The following is a 19671-nucleotide window of genomic DNA, read 5'->3' on the forward strand; positions in this document are numbered from 1 at the left end:
CTCCCAGCTTCTGCTTGCCTGCCTGATCAAATGCACACATAAGGCAGTATTTGAATGTAAAGCAAGCTAAGTTCCAGGAAACTAATTAAACAGGTTTTTGGCAGAAGAGAAAATGTTTTAAGTAAGGAGGATTCTTTCACCTCTTAATTTAGATCTTTATGATACTTCCTCACTTTCATAATTTTTCTTGAAGAAGGTATATTACATTTTCACATGTGATACTTCAGTCTGGTTTAGGACAAACAACTGCCATTCCTTCTAGACTTTTTTGTCCCTTCACACATATGGGTCATGTAGGGATGTATGATTTTGGAGTTAGCATTCAGTGGCTTTCCCACAGTTTTATCTTTTCCTTGTTAAGAGGTGAACTTTCACATAAAAGGTTGTATTCTTGCTTACAATAAGACTAATGGAATTCCCCTCTTCAGGACCCTTCCCAATGAAGCCTTTACATAAAGGAAGAACCAGGGTAGACAAAAAACCCTTATGCTTCCTTGTATGAGAGATATTTTATTGAAATCTTGAGTAGCTCCTTGAGGGAGTAGACTAACAGGCAGAAGCTGCCTGATGTGGATGAAATTATCCAGCAGAAACATGTATGTCTATGAAGTCACCTTGTTACCTCTCAGTGTAAATAGATGTTTCCAGCTGTGGTTCATGTTAATAAATTACTGTTTCAAAATTATTTTGATCTTCAGATTAATCATCAGGAGAGATCACTTGCTGGAAGATGCGTTTAACCAGATCATGGGCTACTCGAGAAAAGACCTGCAAAGAAATAAACTCTATGTCACGTTTGTGGGGGAAGAAGGGTGAGTAGAACAGGGAAGTAAATGTGATCTCAAAACTCAGTGTGTCTTGCAGCTGCTGTTTCACCAAGCTTCTTGTGGTCTAGAGTGAAAAGAGGAAGGATTGCAGTCAGGAAATGCCATATACATAAGCCTAGAACATACAGCTGTTCAGGATGAGTATTTAGGCATTGTGAAATATAGTGTATCTTGCCTTTGCAGAAGTAATGCATATGTTCATGTGAATTTTCACAATAGTTGATGTGTGTTTCAGTTGATGGGAAAGCAAAGAAAAAAAATAACTTTTTTATGTTATTAGTATTTCTTTTCTGTCAGTTCTGCCACTCTATTTCCAGTGCTTGTTAAAAGACAGCTGCCATTTGTTGGAAGGAGGGTGCTTCAGGAGTAGGCCAGATGCTTAATCCTCAGTTCAACTCCTGTCTGAGGCAGTGGGAGCTGAAAGCCCTTGGTGGTACAGGAGGTACTCACTGCCTCACCAGACCAGGGCCTGTGTCACAAATAAAAGCAACTAGACTGCTGCTAGTTGTCAAATACACACAAGTATTCCTGACATTTCAAAGTCATTTCAGGGAATGCTCAGTCTGTGTCTGATGAAAGTGTACTGTGTTGGAGGTTGCGAGATGTGCATTGCAAAGCAAGATAAGGTTAGATTTTCTTTGCAAGTGAAACGGGAACAATGCATTATTTGCCTCTTTCATCTCTTGATTTGTGTCCCTTTTGTCAGCTTTTAAAGCCTACTGCCTTAGGCACAAATATTTTCATTTATATATTATGTATTTAAATATTTCTTATTATTTTTTTATTTATTTCTAAATACATTTAAAATCTTTTCCTTGATAAAAACAGCAGCACACAGCTCTTGGAATGCTGTAGTGTGCATTATTGCCATGCAGCGTGTGAGACTTCAAAATAGTTATGTTGTAATTGAAACATCTTAGAAGATTAGATAAAATTAATCTGTCTTTGAAAACACCTAAATCGTGTTGTTTGTTTCAAGTTCACCCTGGAGTGCTTAGTGTTAATAAGGACTCAGTGAAGTCTTAAAATAAAAAATGTTGACATCTGAGAGCCAAGTGTGGACTTGTTCGTATAAATAATATCACCATGTCGTCTGAGGAGAAACTCAGAACTGGAATGACAAGGCTGGTGCAGGATGAGATTGCACTATATTGACAGAGCAGGGTGGGGATGCAGGAATGAGGCCTGTCTGACACAGCCCCACCAGCCTTTACTTTCACAGCAACATCCTCGACTCAGATTTAAAAATGAAAGGGAAAAATTTTAAATCATACAGGAGATAGGAGACAGTCTATCTGGATCCATCTCTGTCATCACACAACAGGCTTTTGCATTTCGTCACTCAGTACAGTGAGATGAAGGATGACCTGGAAATAAGGGTGACACATCCTGTTTCCATTATATCCAACTTTCCACAAGACTTGCTTCTTAATGGAAGAGAATGAGTTAATGAAGAGCAAAGTCAAATTAAAATTACGTCAATTCTCTATTTACAAATCAGTGTTTTGAATGAAGAAAGGATGTGTGCAAACAATATTGTTTCATCAGAGATGGTGCAAGAATATGTATCACATCAAACGATTAATTTGGCTAGGTGCAGAAAGACAGGTCAGGGTGGAGGAGAGGAGGATGATGAGGGGGAGGAATACTGAAAGTTAATTGTTTCCTATTACTCCTCTTTTTCCTTTTTTAAATGGGAGTTTGCTCTGGCATTTCTTTTCCTCTTGGTAAAAAGATGTAAATCTTAAAGTAATGGGTAATGAAATCCTCAATAACTAATAATTAGTAACTATTGATTCATTAGTGTATAAATTAGTGTATAAATTAGCAAGTGGGGCAGCTCAGACATAGTTACTGCTGTTCATATCATTTTTATCATGTCTTGTAATGTTTGGCATCTTTCTTGAGCCATCAGTTTCTACAGCTATGCATTTGTGATGCCAGTTTAATGTTTTTATATTCATGCTTCATGTGGTGATAAAGGAAGAAACTTTTGATACAAACATGGTTCCTTAAAATTATTTTCCCTACACTCTGTTAACTACCAGCAGAAGCTGCTTTGCACTTAAGAGTGGTAAATCTGAGGTGTTAGTGGTGCTTCCTAGGAGACATGAGTCATGTTGCCAACACCATATTTCTCTACTCCTGAATACCCAGATGCCCCACAGTTGCAGCTGCTTTGTGGTTGCATACCTCTTGTATGAAGTTTTCTCACCCTTGTGCCAAGCCTTTAATTGTGGGATAAATCTGACTGGCAGTGCAAGACTCTCATGATTGATTTATTTAACGTGACTCACAGTAACTCTGAGTACAAAAGGTGCTGGATGAAATGGCTGGTAGTCAAGTTCACAGTTTCTATCCTAAGATTTCATAGGGAGTCTGATCATCCCAAAAGTTTAAAAGAGGCTTCCAGATGACCTTTCACTTGATCCTGGTATTTGTGCCAAGATCCAACATTTTTCCATGATATCAAGCCACTTGGGGTTATATTTTTCTGCAATTGGAGGATGGAATCTGCCCTTCTTGCCAGGGTAATGATCTGTTTCAGTACTTGACTTCTGAAGCTTAACAGAAGTGAAGGACTTCCAAATGACTGAGAGGAAAATGTTTTTCATTCAACAGAGGAAAGAGGCTTCGTCCTGTACTTGATAATGGTACCTAGCCTTTAAGTAGTAAATAGCCTTTACTTTCCTGTCAACTTTATCCTCAAAAGCAGCTCTCATCTATGTTCGTAGTCTGTAAAAGTTCATGAGCCAAAACATTAGTAGCAAAAGTCCTGTGAAAGCTTACCTTCTCTGTGATAGGTCTGTCTGTGCTTTGTCTTGGTACTATAGCATGACTTTCTTAAAAGTCAAGTATGAAGACTTCAATCTGTAGAAGATAGATCTTTATATCTGATAGGATTATAATAATCTCTGTTCCCCACAGGAAAATCCTTGGGTTTCTGTTTTCCAGAGCATTAACCTCATACTTATTTAATTGGTGACCTGCAGCATAATATAAAAATTCAGTCTCAGTGCTTTGTCAGCAATGAGATTGTTTATGATTCAGGAAGAAGGGGTTATTTAGATTCCTTCTTCATTAGTACTGGAATCTTGAAATAGCAAAAAAACCAACCAAAGGAAATGCACTCTCCAAAAGACATTCAAATGCACTCAAGTTTGGAAGACAGACAAGAAATTTAGACCAAGAGAGATAAATCATTGAAGTAATCTTAGATTATATTGCTGGAGAAAACAGAAATATTATCCTTCAAATTGTCCTATTGTTGCAAGTCTGCAGAGGGTAAATATGACCATTGTTCATTTTCATTCCTAATTTGTCAGATGCAGATAAGTCTAATGTTGGTTCTTTCCATGTTTTCTCCTCTGCCCCTCCCTCCCACCCCATTATTTGGTTATATTCCTGTGGTAAAGAGGCCATTACAGCTGGAGCCAAAATTTTCTGATGAGGGCAGCCTGCATAAAGCACTTCATTCCAGTCCTCCAAACCATTCCATTTCAGAATAGCCCTGTGAGGACTTCACATACCTTGGCATTGAGCAATCTGCAGGATGGGGGTTCTGGTTAAAAATCTTAAGAAATTTTAATTAAAGCATAAGGAATGCAGATTAAAAAACAGTTTCTTTGCACACAGTGAACACTTTATAGTAATGTCAAGTTTCTCTTTAAAGATTGGACTACAGTGGACCTTCAAGAGAGTTTTTTTTCCTGGTATCTAGAGAGCTCTTCAATCCGTATTATGGTTTGTTTGAATATTCAGCCAACGATACCTATACAGTACAAATAAGTCCCATGTCTGCTTTTGTAGACAATCATCATGAGTGGTAAGAATTATTTTTCTTTTTGTTTCTCATATATCTTTTCTGTTTTTCCCACTTGTAGACAACTGCTCAAATCCGCTCAGATGTAGATAACAGAATCTCATCTTTTTAACCAGCAGAAAAATAATTGTAGTGCATTGCATTCCTGATTTTGGTTTCTCTTGTGGTTTTAAATTATCTTATTTCTCACAAGGTCAGCAAAACTATGATTTGGAACGTGCACTATGGGATTGTCTCACAATACAACTCTCTGCATTTCTTGTACATTAGCAGTTATTTCATGAAAGCTATGTTAGCTTTTTGTGCATTAAAAAAAATGAATGAAACATTGGAAGGAGATTAAGGGAGATTTCAGACAGGTGTTACTGTATGTCATTTGTTTGAATCTTCCTAAAGAGTGGAAAAACCCCAACATACCTATTGGAAGGAAATCTATGGAGATATCATAACTGGGGGTGCGGGGAAGACTGCCACTTATAAAGCTCTTAAGCAAAGTCTGTGCATACACACATACTTTAAAAATAGTTAATCACACAGTTATAAACCTTTTTAAATCACCCTCAGTTGATTTAAGCTATGGCATCACCTTAAGACTGTACAGCTGTGCTGTGTATATTAACAGAGAATTCTGTTGTGTGGGTATTTAGGTTACAGTGGAGTGACAGCTGCTCACATGAGTAGGATGGGTATGTACTGAGTTCATATTTAGTGGAAGTCAATTATGAAGAATGAATATCAGATAGGAGTCTCATTTAAAAATTAATGCAAAATTGAATGGTTGGCTGCATCCAGTTCAGTTAATTGAAGCAATCTACCTGTTGAACTCTGATACTGCAACAAAAATGGCATATGCTGTATTGGAAAAGTAGAAGAATCTGGCAAAAATGGGAGGAAAAAACCTTATGTGCTATGCAGCTGCTGCCAGCATTTTGTATTCATCCCTGGCTTCTGCACTGCTGGACTAGAGACCTTGGGAGCAAGGGAAGTATGACCCCTGTCTTTCTGGGAGCACTGGTGCCAGTGACAGCACTGGTCTGGTACAGCCCCAGGGGGATTCAGAGGATGCAGCTGTAATGAGCAGTTATGCATGGAAGAAGACTGCATCTTACATCCTCATCCTGCAAACCTTTTCTACAGGCAGATATAATAAAGCCCTAATCTTTCCAAGAAACATGGTGCTGAGGATGCATAAACAGAAAGTTTCATTACTTTGATTGAAAAAGAACACTAGACTTAAAGCTAGTTCTGAAATGTGGGGGATTTTTCAAAATGGATCTTCATTTTCATGGGAATATTTGTGAAGACCCTACTTTTTCAAAGTTGCTGCCATCTGATCTCAAATCTGTCAAACTCCCACCCTGTCCCCCAACCCTCCTTACACACCCAACAAAATTACAATGACAGGGAGAAAGAGAGAGTGGAGAGAACGAGATCATTTACATCCCATTGACATAGGGCTGGAGAGCACCATGATACATAAAAAAGCTTCCAGACTCTGTTTGTGAAAATCCATATAAAACTCCATAATCACCAGTCAGAAGAGTAGCAGTGAGCCACTGTGAGTGGAAAAGACAGACAGCAAGAATTGTCAGGCTGAGAAAGGGAAGAAAAACCTTTGGCCTCCCAGTTAGATGAAAACCAGCTAATCCTATATGGGTTATGCAATGAAAACAAACAGCGGCTTGCATTTTGGAATATATGCTTTTATAAAGAGGCTAGTTTGGCAGGGATTGATTGGGTTAATATGGATTTGACATTTTTGAGAAGTTGCAGCTTAGGTATCTGAGGGGTTTTCCACACCCTGCAGGCTTAACATTTTTTCTGTGCCTTACTGAGAATGTAAAAGAAACACAAGAAAAGAAAAAAGAAACCAAAATTGCCACAATTTAGACATAGCTATCTGATTTTAAAATGTTGTTTGGAAATACATGTAAGTTCTGATGATAAAGTACTATACAAACCACAAAGTTTTGGTATAATGACTGTAATTCTTTCTTTTCCAGGTTCAGGTTTAGTGGTCGAATTCTTGGTCTTGCTCTGATACATCAGTATTTGCTGGATGCCTTTTTTACACGACCCTTTTATAAAGCCCTCCTACGAATGTGAGTAGAGGTGTTCTGTATCCTTTTTTCTTTTATTCCTTCCCCGTGGATGATGCCATTTTTTAATGGATAAATTATGGTGTTTTATCATGAAAGAGGACAGGCCATTATTTATAATTAACAATTGCATTTCTGTCCAGGACTTTTTAAAAAAGTCTACTTGTTTCCCAATTATGGTTGTTAGCCAGTTACCTAATAACTGTTTCTGATCAGTATCAAAACCTCATGTTTTGTTTTAGCTATGTTATCAGCTTTCTTCTACAAAATCTCACTTTTTAAGTAGTACAATGAAATGCTGTGGTTTTATTCCAGACATAAGAGTTCTTATTCATTTGTCTAGTAATGACTCAGAGGATAGGATATGAATCACTTTGTAACTTAGACTGCAAGACCCATTCTCTGAGGTAGACTGATGTTGGCAATCTCCATTTTGAGGAACTGTATTTTTATATACTTTAGACTTTGTTTTTAGAACTGCTGCTCCTGTTCTGGCTGAAGCAATGAGAGCTGCACTTTGTCAGCAGCTGGAATTTAAGACCTAATGAACTTAAGGTTCTTCACTTTTTGTCCTCCATTTGAAAGCTGTTTTTGTATAAAACATCATACATTCTAGTAGTGTGGAGTTATGCATTCATTCCTATTGCACCTGAATTTTGAAAGTACCTAAATGCTAACAGAGTAATTTAAATAAGAATGAGGACTTAACCCAGATGGACTTTATTATTGTCTGACTGCCAAATTAAATGAATTGTTTAAATTGGTGGTTCTCTAAGCAATAAAAATAAAAATTAGAGGGCAGACACTTTTGTACACAACAGCCTGATTCATGCATCCTCCCCATCTAAGCCCTTGCCCCATGTTTTTTCTTGGTTCCCATTATCAGTCTGTTTTTCAGGACTGTCCTGAGTTTCTGTCACCTTATTTGTGTTTTCTTGTTTATGCTAGACTCTGTGACTTGAGTGACCTGGAATATCTTGATGAGGAGTTTCACCAGAGCTTGCAATGGATGAAAGACAATGATATACATGATATCCTAGATCTCACCTTTACTGTAAATGAAGAAGTTTTTGGGCAGGTGCACAAGATTCTTAATTCAATTTCATTTGTGTATTCTACTGCTAGATAAACAGTTATTTGGACAGAAGAATGATTATCATTCCATGCAGATTTGAACTTGTTTTTATAAATTTTGGGTTGATGAAAACAATGTTGAAATCTGAGAAGGAATTATTGCTTGTAACCAGTCAAACGTGTTTTTCTGGCTAAGGAGATTTTTCTGGAGACTACCTGAAATACCAAAATTGTGGATTGCTCTGCTGGAGGTAGTGTACCTGAATTTAATTGAAGCAGAGTTAGCATTTAAAGGTATTGCAGCACCTTTGTTATGATATTATTTAGAAGACTTCACTACTTAATTTGGTGTAAGGATTGTTTTTTTCTTCTCAGCTTATTCCTCATACTAAATACAAAGATGCTTCAGACTAAATGAGATTTAAAATATTTATACTTAAAAAGATTTCTTGCATGTCTTATTTTGCATATTCCAGTTTGCCAAAGCAGTGCTGGCTAGTGCTTTTGAGGAATTATTATACTTCTTTCTTGTCTTCATAATACTGTAATTTTTTTTCCTAAGATCACAGAAAGAGAATTAAAGCCAGGAGGTGCCAACATACCAGTCACTGAAAAGAATAAGAAAGAATATATAGAAAGAATGGTGAAATGGAGAATTGAGAGAGGAGTTGTACAACAAACAGAAAGTCTAGTTCGTGGTTTCTATGAGGTAAAAAGTTCCAAAATAAAATTTGCCTTTTTCCTTTATCTTACTCAAATGTCTTTCTCCTCATATACCTTTCCCAAATACAGAGTCCCAAAAAGCAGATACCTATATAATTAGAAGTGCCCTTACAGATATTGGGGAGGGAGTAGAATAATTAGTAGTCATTGATGTAAACACTATGGTTAAATATAATCTTTAAAATGGAAAATAGTGTTGATCACTATTTCTATGATTAGCAGTGAATGCTTGCTAAGATGACCCATCTCTTTCTTCATTGAGCCTTTGAGTTTTTATTATGTTCATATTGTACTCGGTGTAGTATGGTAGACTGAATGTATTTCAAGTTATTTCTCTCTTATTTTAACATGGACAATCAAATTGAATATATTGAGCTTCATTTGACCTGAAATAATTCAATATTATTTGCCAATAAAATTCTCTCTGAATCACTGTGATTCTCTGATCAAACTAAATGGAACTGCAGCATAAGAAAAAGGAGTCCTTTTCTTTGCCTTTAAAAAGAAAGGTTAATTATTTCAATTCTTGAGAGAAGTGTTACCTGATAAACATCTTACTAGCAGACAAGCCTTTTATGGGGAGTCAAAAAGCAAAAAAATGAAGAAATGTTGCTGTGCGTTTTATTTACTTTCCTAGGTGGTTGATGCAAGGCTTGTGTCTGTGTTTGATGCCAGAGAACTGGAACTGGTTATAGCTGGAACAGCAGAAATCGACCTGAGTGATTGGAGAAATAATACAGAGTATAGAGGAGGTAAGCTCAATATTTTAGTTGTTCACTGACAGTGTTGGGGGGCATTGAGTTACCCAGTCTCTAAGACACTAAAGAAGCCATTCCATGAGATACATCTTTAGTATCTTCTGAATTTCTGTGGTTAAGTTTATGTTAGGAGAAGGCAATCTGTTGAGTTAAGTTGCTTCATTGCTGCTCCAGTTGCTCTTCCATGACTGTTATCCTCTGGACAGCTCAGCAGAGACAGCAGCCTGCTCCTCAGCAAGTACAGGGCTCACCTGCATGCTGCTAGAGTCCCACCCAGACACTGGAGACAAATCCAAAGGGCAGCCATTCTTAGTAGGATCTGCCTCTTCTCCTCTCTCAAAGACAACAGGAAATCAGAAGTAATCCCAGAGGCTGCAGGCTGGCAATGGAGATAATTGGGAAAAAAGGACAATTTTGGAACTACTTTGAGAGAGATGGTTGCAGCATCATTTGTACCTTTAGATATTTACAAAACACAGCATTGGAATAATTCAAGAGTTTGCATTCTTGTTAGTGATTGATTAACTGAAGAAATGCTTGCAGAAGATATTTCACTTGTTTTTTGCCAAAGTAAATTAATTCTTTGCCTTTAAGATTTTTAAGCATTTAGAAGAGTATTCTTCTCTCACCTCCTGTGTTCTGCTGCAATTGAACAAGAAATATGGCATTATTGTGACTAGGGCCACAGCAGGAAAAAAAACAACTTAGTAACTATTGTCTCAGCCACTTTAGTAGCACCTAAAGGTGTAAAAGCTTTTCTTATTCTAACAGGTTATCATGACAATCACATAGTAATTCGGTGGTTCTGGGCTGCTGTGGAAAGATTCAACAATGAACAACGACTAAGACTTTTACAGGTAAGAAATCAGCAGTTCTGCACAGAAATAGTGGCCATCGCTAAAACTAGATGCTAAATTAGTCCCACCGAGGTTTATGACATCCAAAAATGATGGTGGTGTTGGCTAGTGGGAATAATTTGACAATCCTCAGAGAGTAGCTATAGTAATTTTAAGTGACTGAGGTTCACAGCTATTTTTATAGATGTCTAAGTTAAAAATTACATTTAAGGTAAAGTATGTGATGTCAATAATCCTTTACGATTGTTGGATTAAAAGTACATCAAGACTAGTAAGGCTAGAAAAGGAAATCTGTGTAATTGGTTATATCACTAAGTGGAAATGTTAATGATTGTACAACTTAGGAAGGAGAATGCTTAGATTGAAGTTAAAGTGCCTCAAATTAGAAAAAAAATATGAAAATCTAAAAATCAGACTAATTTCTTATTCCCTAAATCAGCTTCCAAAATAGTCATCCTGCTGACCAAGGAAGACCTCTCAACAGAGGAATATTTATACATGTGGCCTTACTACTTAATGATTTTTTTTTTTAATTCAGATTATGTCCATCATATTTGTAATGAAACAGACAAGCTCCCACCCCAAACCTTTCTATGATCTTGAGCTTTTATGAAATACAGTGTTTTTAATAATTCAGAATTTGCATCTGATCATTGAGTTTCCTAGATGAGTGTGATGTTTAAAGTACTGTTCCAATACTTTTAAAAGGTCTGTAAAAAGCAGTGCAGGACATCTCATTTGATGGAGAGCCAGGAATGTCTGCTTATATGTTCCTATCATGTCTGTTTGTCAAAATTCCCTTAGGCCTTTTGAGTTCAAGTATCTCAAATTTAATAGTGTTTTTTTTCTGCAGTATTTATGTAGCATAATTACTCCTTCCTTTGAAGGAAATTAATCTGACAAGTTATCTCTTCTAGAGCCCTACCAGGAAATGCTCTGTTTTCCCTGATCCTCCATTTAAAGTAGTATTTATTACTTGGGCCTCACAAATTTCCTTATTTTGTAAATGCTTTTACATAAGCACTTGGGCGTCAGTGGCTATGCTGACAGAAAAGCATTTCTACCCCGCACCATCTGTGTATCCAATATTCCTGGTGTTTTCTTTGCACTGGCAGTTTGTTACAGGCACGTCCAGCATTCCTTATGAAGGATTTGCCTCTCTACGGGGGAGCAACGGTCCAAGAAGATTCTGTGTAGAGAAGTGGGGGAAGATCACTGCTCTTCCAAGGTACAACTGTGTGTGTTGATGCTAGAGATATTTAGAATATTGGTTACCAGGATAATAGATAAGCTGCTTGAGAAACAAATGAGTTTTAACTGAATATGCAAATAGACTGTGCCTGATGTGAAAATTTACTTCCCTCTTGTTGCAGTGTCTGATGCATCTCCTTTTCTTTGAACTCATTTTCTTTTCTTGTAAGATGGACACAAGGCAGTGTAACTGTGGTTGACAACCATATTGTAATGCTCTTTTCATTGAAAATTATATTAGAATGCTAACTGCTTCTGAACTTAATTTTATTATGTTTTGATTAAATATGCAGTATTTACTTCCTGAACGTGCCATTCATCACTTACGAGCAAGGATTAATATGAATTAAAATTAAATAGCATTTGTAACTCTGAGTTAAGCTAATACCAAACTTTTGATTACACAGCCTTTACAGTATAGATTAGTTGTGTAATTTTTAGGCTTTGTCAGATGCCAGGAGTGTTAACAAATACAGAAGAGGCAAGTTATTAATTGCATGAGAGGTGTATTTTGAGGAGAGAGGGTCATTTGACTTCAGAGGCAGCACAGGAACAAGATAAGGAGAAGATTTCACAGGCCCAAGTAGGGTTAATGGAAATTGGTAAACTGATAATTTTGAAGTTGAAAGGGTAAACGAAGACCATGAAAGTCCAAGGTCCGAAAGAAGAAGTTGAGTTGTACAAGGCAGGTTCTACCCTTTTCAATATTGTGATCAGGCTGGTATGCTTCTAGAAGACTTCCTTTCATCTGGTTCTATAATTCTGTAGCCTCCAGAATGGGTTAACAGTGGTTAGAAATACAGATTAGTGTGTGGAGTGTGGGTGAACTAACTCCACTTAATCAGATCTCAGCTTTAGTATGCTGCTTATAGCCTGTGGTAGTAGTTTTGGGCTGGCCTCTTACATGGAGGAAATTCAACCCTAATCCTAGCCCATCCTCTTAAATAAGATTCTTCAGGAATAACTCACATTCAAAGTCTGTGTTTAGACATAAGGTGGCTGTCAAGACTTTTTCTCACCAACAACCTGTAGCTTTTTCCTCCAGCATGAAGCTGGAGGCAGAGCTGTCTTTTGGGTTGGCTCCTGCCTGCAGGCTGCTGTTTGAACCCAGTGGAGAAAGTCCAAGATGCTGAAGTGGCACTGTGAAATCCACAGGCATGGCAGGTGGCCTTTAATCAAAGCCATCTTGCCAGTGTACTGTAGAAACGAGAGCCAGGCAACTGAGGATTAAAGATAAGCAAATTCTGTAAATTGCTATTTAAAATCAAATAATATCTTTTGGGGGCCTAGTAATACCTTGTAGCCTGATTATAGTTTTATTATGATTAACCTATGGATTAGCTTTTATTCTGTTTAAAAGATAAATATTTGATTAAAAAAAAAATACTTTCTGAATTAAAAATGTAAGATTTCTTTGTCAGTTTGAGTAAGGCAATAGAATGTGGGAGTTTTTTCACATATTCTCTAATAGTGGAATTCCTGGTGCTAACAAGCACAGTTTACAGACTGAAAAAGGTCAGGATGTATCTGAACAGGAAGCTCAGAATTTCCTCTGGAAGGATTACATAGATCACTGTCTGTAATAAAATGCAGAGTGAAGCATGGAGAACATGTCAAGAATCTTTGCTACCATAAGTTGTTAAACAAATTTAGGGGAAATGCCAGTTCTTCACATGTAGGAGAATGTATCATGGCCCTGAGATTTCATCTATGAGTCCCTTGCTTAGGAAACATGATTTTTATCTCTGTGGATAGTTTTTAATGTACAAGTGTGAGAATTAAAATAACAAGCATTTGTTTTGTTAAAATAAATAACTGCATATGACAAACATCTACAGTTGTCATGAGCTGGCAATTTCTGGCACTCACATGTGGAGCTGTGATCTTGTAAAAAATAGATGATCTTCCATGTTTATGCTTAAATGGGCTAAGCCCTAAGCAGAAAGGAGTCTTTGCATTTTTACATGTCATTCCTGTGTGCAGTGTAGCTTTAGCCTGTCTTCACCAGCTTCAAAGACTTACTGCACAAACACCATGTAGTTCTGACTTGAAGGTGAGAGATTGTTAACAATGACCCTGAGTAGCAAACTTCCAAGAGGTTTGCAAACAAGCCCTGCATGTTTAAACACATTGCTGGACCTGCTGAGAATGCTGCCCTAGGACTCTGACTCCTACTGATTCTCAGATAACTGAAGCATTTGTGTTAAGGCACCATCACTCACCCGTAGCAGTGTTACACCTGGCGTATTGCCCTTTTGATTTCAGTGGGAGTGCTTGTGAAATCTGACAGTCCTTGGTGTGAGGGTGGCAAAAGCTAGAACTCAACCAGTCAGTGGTTTTTACGTTTCTTCCTCTGTTTCTAAAAAAACTACTGCTCTGCTGAAAACATAAAAATACCCATCCCTGTCTCTTCTTCCTGATTTTGAGACCCAGAAGGCAAGTAGTTCCCAATGGTCTGACTACTGTGTAATCAGTTCTGCTGAATCAAAATAGTGACAAATTATTACAGGTTTAGCTTAACTATTGCCATCTCTATGCCTCTTCTACTCCCTTCTTTTGCACTGCATTGTAGATCACACCAAATCAGTGGAGGGACTGTTACTCTTTCAATTCACTTACATGCTGAGAGATTGGTTCCAGGCTCATTGCTGTACCTTACATACATGCATGATTCACTGGCAATCAGTATATATGTCTGCATGCTGGATTTTAAGCCTAAGTCACTCTATTTTACTACTGTAACCAAAATGAAGGTGTGATTAATAGAGAATCTTGACTTCAGGAACCAAGATGATTTTTCACATTGCCATAAAATGTGAGTCCAGGAAGATGAACAGTTAGTACCCGTGTGGTTTCAAATGTTGGAATGTCCAGAGGGGAAAAAAAACAGCCTTTCTTCTCAAAGACTTACAGAGTTGCTTGGTAGGGTGAGAAAGGCATGCTTCCCCTTAGAGGACAAAGATCTAAAGTTTTTGTCTTTTGTAATGACTTGGTTTTCCAAATTAGGTGATTGCATTTTCAAAATTGCCCTCAAAATTAAGATAAAACTCAGTTCTCTTAATAAATGTAAACAACATGCTGGCTATTAGACCAGTATGTAATAAACCCCTTGCTAATTATATACTATGTCTTTTATAATTTGTGGTTTATGGCCTACAGAGCATGATCCATAGTTCTAATGAGTGGCTGCCAGCCCCATGCAGCAGAAGCATGTGGTTAGGCTGTTACTTGCCTAAGACTCTTCCACACGGAACTCAAGGGATCATTGAGTTCCAGTTGCCCATTTGCTGCTGGGTCTAAGCCAGTCTCTTCAAAAAGGAAATGTCTTTTTTTTTAATTTTCTTTTTTATTTTAAAACCAACCAAACCAAAACACACCAAAAAAACCCCAAACAAAACCAAATCAATCAAGCAACCAAAAAAAAAAACCCAGCTTGGGCAATGCAATAGTAATTCAGTCTATATCACAGATATTACTTTGTAAGGTTTTTTTGGAAAGGCAAACAAGGAGTACAAAGAAAGCTTTCCTCCAGGAGCCTTAGAGGCATGGAAGGATGGAGAAATTTTACCAGGCTCCTGGAACACAGGGTGGTAAAATGCCCTCTGCTATACAGCATGTACTAGCAGTGTCCTTCTAGGCGTGCTGCATTTGGGGAGGGTGCAAATTTCAGTGCTTCAAGTGATTGCATCCTTGACGTTAGGACTGTGCGTATAGTAGCAGTGGTGACCTTCTGTACTGTGTATATATTCCCTTGGCCTGATATGTTTATGACACTATAAGGCTTGTAACTGAGTGTTTTGCATTCTATGAGGGTTTGTAAAGGACTCAAGTTTTTAACAAATGGGAATAACTTACTTCACTTCATGTTCCATCCTGGTACTTGGGAGCTGAAAGCCACTTAAAATGACAACTAATAAGTTTGGCCACATGGAAGGTAGCACTTTCTGGCTTAGAGAAAGCTCAGTACTGGTCTGTTGTAGACACTTTGATTCCTGGAAGGGGTTAGGTTAGATGAGGAGTTGCATTTGCTGTAAAGAGGGAGCTTGTTGAGTCCTTCCATTGACATTATACGTTTACACTTACAATGGGTCATACTGATAAAGGGCAGGTCACTGGTGGAAAAGTTTGTTTTTCAGCTAGGTTGTATTTAAATAACTATGTGATATATTTTATTACAAAAGAATAAAGTATTTGTAAACAGAGACCTGCCAAAACACAGAGTTTTTTTATCCTTTAAAATTAGTCTAAAGTGAGGCTTTGGGTCAAAGCTTCAGAGTGGAAAAGGCACCTCCTCCATCTACTTTTCTCCTCATTTCTTCCTCAAGAACCCATTGCATTAATAGTTATGCTGTCTGTATCACTAGAGCAGGCTCATCTGCTTCAGTGTTTTAGAAAGCAATATCCTTAGCCTGCCCTGAGATCAGGCAATTGTATTAATTTTTCTACCAAGAGGAGAAACCTTTATTATCTTCCTTTTCATTCCTTGGAAGTGGTTTCAAGTGTCAGTTCCAAGCGCGTCAAAAAAATGAGGTAGATGGACTTTGGAAATTGAGAATTAAACCACATATTGTCCTCCTAAGAAAGCACAATGGTATGCTAGAGGTACATGCATAGTTCTGTGTCATTACAGGAGGTATTTTTCTAAAGGTCATTAGCTGGCAGGGCCAGATACGTACGTAGTATAAATCAGCACAAGCAGCAACTTCCCAAGAACACGATCTGTATGCCAAGGAAACATAGAAGGAAGAGTACCTAACTTGTGTGTCCTATAGTACTGTGGGATTGTTTCCTGTATGTCTACAGTATTTTTTAATATCTAGTAAAATCTAGTATCTTGTACATATTCAATGTACTGAAATATCTTGTCTACAATTGAAAATACGGTATTCAAGTATCATCATTACAGAAAAAATACTTCTAAGAAGAAAAATTTAAAACCAACATTTCAGAACACACTATTTGAATTGTCCATGTTCTATCATTCTTTTCTCATGCATGTTTGATGGATGAAATTTATCCCATGCCTTTTGGGTTGTCAGTGTCTTTCTAAAGGTCTTCATAAATGCTTCTGACTGGCTTATTTTAATTAGGAAAAAAGTAGATTAAACCTCACTACCTGTTCAATTGGAAAATACCATTTGACAGAACAAAGTCTTCTGAAAGAATACTATCTGCCCATCTCTATGCAAGCACATACCAGTCTGTGTGTTCTCTTCTGAACTTTTAAAATAATGTACTTCTTCTTCGCCTCTTTTTTTCCCCCTCAGGGCTCACACTTGTTTCAATCGTCTGGACCTTCCCCCTTATCCATCATTCTCTATGTTATATGAAAAACTGTTGACAGCAGTTGAAGAGACAAGTACTTTTGGACTTGAGTGATACATAAACCACAGTGCCCAGCTCATTGGACTTTTGTGGCTCTGTCTTCTCCAGGAAGGAATGAACGTGTGTATTGGATTTCCTAGAAGGAAATTGTTTCACAGTGCAATTCAAATAATGAGGTTCCATGAAAGAGCTTATGAAGCAGTTAAAAAGCATTATGGTAGTGACAGAATTCTCTGCAGAGTGTGGCTGATGTGCAGGGAAAACCAAGTCTTGCAATCCATGGTTTTTCAGGACGTCCCAACTTCAGTTTATGTTCTGAGCAAACAAGAAATGAGATCCCATGTTGTGACCAACCTGGCTACTGCAAAACTGACGTGTACCCGAAGGCTGGATTTCATCGAAGTGGTTGAATAGAAAATTCAAGTCAAGATTTGAAATAATTCAGCCCCTTGCCTATCCAGTAATTTATTTTTAAAAATCACACAATAGATTTTTTTTAATTATTATTTCATTTTAATTCATGAAGGTACATTAATTTATGCCATATGTTATAATAGCACATCCAGTACTTGCTGTACCTAAGATTACGAGTGCCTGTGTGGTGTGCACCAGAGAGCTCAAGTTCCCATGGCAGAAGTGAACTGGAAGGAAAGTCAGCAACAAAGGATGTAACAACAATGGCTTGCATTAAGGAGGTTTGTGGAAATGTTTGCCAGTGGTGTGTATGACAAAAGATGAGCTGTTATAAATGAACTTAGGAAGACTGATCTTATGCTTTATACTGCATGGAAACTATTTTAAGAAGAAACTAGCAATTTATCACAGCATATCAGGAAAAAAAACCCTAACACAGTGACTTCTGTTTATTTTTATAGGTTCATTATATTATGTTTCTTGGAGTATAAAAAAGAAACAAGCAGACTAAAATGCTACTTCTGTTTTTGTCACCTTCCATGCTTGAACAGACATTCTGCTAGTGTTTATTCTTTAAGCACAGTCAAGGGGAAGAAAATGCCTTTTATTTTTATAAGAGTAAAAAAACTCCCAAAAATATTTTGCACTGAATGTACCAAAGTTGAAGGGACATTATGATCTGACTGACAGCAAACTGCATCACTATCAAGTATCTGTAAAAATGCTTAGGAACCAGGCTTTCTTCACAGTGCCATGTCTATTGATAACGGGACTGTGCACATAAGTAATAATTTTATAATACAGTATGTGATATTGTAATATGCATTTATTTGAAATGCATCTGAGTCATTTTTCATGCGTTGGATAACTTAATGCAGTGGAGTTTAATACGGATATTTCATATACTCCCCACAACTTTTTATTTGTACAGCACCATAAAACACTAGCTCATTTGGAAACCCATGAATAACCTACTTGAAGGTGAGCCACTGGTCATAATGCCACTGTCCCATATCAGTGAACACCTACAAGATGTAAACTCTTTATAGTGTCTAAGCTTTCATTTCACTGTTAAATAGTTTTCTTATCAAATGTTATTTGAAAGACGTTTTTGTGGTATATCAAGCACTGCATGGACACCAATTCCTTTATGCTTAATTTTTATGAAATACATGAAGCTTGCTCGTGTCTGGTTTTGGTACTTTCCTCCAGGTTGTCTTGTGGAACACTTGTGCAGCTGTGCACTGTTTCTTGTACAGCTGCTGTCGTGCAGTGCATCCACCACATTTTAAAATTCCAGGAAGTTGCACTTGGATACTGGATGACGAGAACATGAATCTAGCTTTGTGCTAGACCTCTTGATAGCAGTGAAGCACAGCAAACCCTGTTCTGTGGAAAAAGTAGCTTTTGAAATAACGTTTTTACTTTGGAGACACTTGAAAGGGCATCTCAGGGAGGTATCCTGCTGGTTCTTGAGGGAGGTTTTTACCAACGGATGTGAATGTCTATGGAGATGTCATCAGCAGAGACTGGCACTCCACCCTCCGTGGCCGAAGGCAGGTGCAGCTGTGGTGGTGGCAGCAAAGACTGAGAAAACCCTTCAGGCTTACTGAGAAAATGTTACCTGTGCAAAGGAAAACCTGTGCAAAATCAGAGTGAAAGCAGCCTTTTATTTCAGGAATAATTGAGCTTCTGCATGACATCTGGGAATCAACATAGGTTTTCTTACACTACTTCTGGCTGGTATGATGTAGCCAAGAAAAGTCCAAACATGTCACCCTATTTTACACATATATTTATCAGTCTTTGCTAAGATTGCATGCCACAGGTCCTAATGCACATCTTTTTTTCAGAACAGAAATGAGCAGTAGGCAAACTGACTTCTCATCAGGTCACCCCAGCATGACTCAAGTTTCTTACAAACCATTCACTGAGTAGCTAAAACTATGGCACTTGAAGCAGTATGCAACTTTTGCTTGGTTGAAGGACTGCAGAACTTTGACTTTCAGTACTGTGTCATCTGTGGTCTAAAAAAAGGGATTTCCCAGGTGGAAACTGTATCTACAAGTTTTGAACCAGAAACTTTGGAATCAAAAGTTTAAGTATTTGGCACAAAGTAAGTTTATACTAGTCTGCCTTTTACGTTATGCCTTTGTATAAATCAAAAACAATAAATGCATCTTATCAATTTTTATTTAAGTATATTTACTGCACACATTTGTTCTGTATTTCTGAATGATTGAAATCAGCCATGATGATCTGGTATTCTGTAAAGATGTGACAGGGTCACCAGTGAGGCAGCTGTCAGTGAAAAGAAAAAAATATATAAAATCTAGAATCCCTGTAGCACTGAGACTGAGGAGAAGCTGCTGCTTCCTGCTTTGCTGCCAACATCACCTGAGGGACTCTAGAAAAATGCTGTTTGGAAGTGATGAGGAGTCAGCTGCCCAGATATGGCTACCTGTTGTGCCTTGAGCACTTGCCCAGCTCTTTGTGTTGGTGTACATGATACTGCTGCTC

General features: G+C 37.7%; 1 protein-coding gene across 3 annotated transcripts in view; it reads left to right on the forward strand.

Annotated features, from left to right (window-relative positions):
* The window catches only part of HECW2 (HECT, C2 and WW domain containing E3 ubiquitin protein ligase 2), a 153741-nt gene extending 134396 nt beyond the window's left edge, over window positions 1-19345 (forward strand). For all 3 annotated transcript variants that reach the window (XM_051622827.1, XM_051622829.1, XM_051622828.1), the window contains 9 exons: window positions 699-812; window positions 4501-4653; window positions 6654-6752; window positions 7698-7827; window positions 8386-8532; window positions 9184-9298; window positions 10076-10161; window positions 11277-11389; window positions 16680-19345. In XM_051622827.1, the coding sequence (XP_051478787.1) occupies window positions 699-812; window positions 4501-4653; window positions 6654-6752; window positions 7698-7827; window positions 8386-8532; window positions 9184-9298; window positions 10076-10161; window positions 11277-11389; window positions 16680-16791 (1069 nt within the window). In that variant the 3' untranslated portion in view covers window positions 16792-19345. The remainder of the gene's footprint in view (window positions 1-698; window positions 813-4500; window positions 4654-6653; window positions 6753-7697; window positions 7828-8385; window positions 8533-9183; window positions 9299-10075; window positions 10162-11276; window positions 11390-16679) is intronic.
* Window positions 19346-19671: the final 326 nt, after the last annotated feature.

This window comes from Apus apus, chromosome 6, assembly GCF_020740795.1.
Source record: "Apus apus isolate bApuApu2 chromosome 6, bApuApu2.pri.cur, whole genome shotgun sequence".
Taxonomy (NCBI): Eukaryota; Metazoa; Chordata; class Aves; order Apodiformes; family Apodidae; genus Apus; species Apus apus.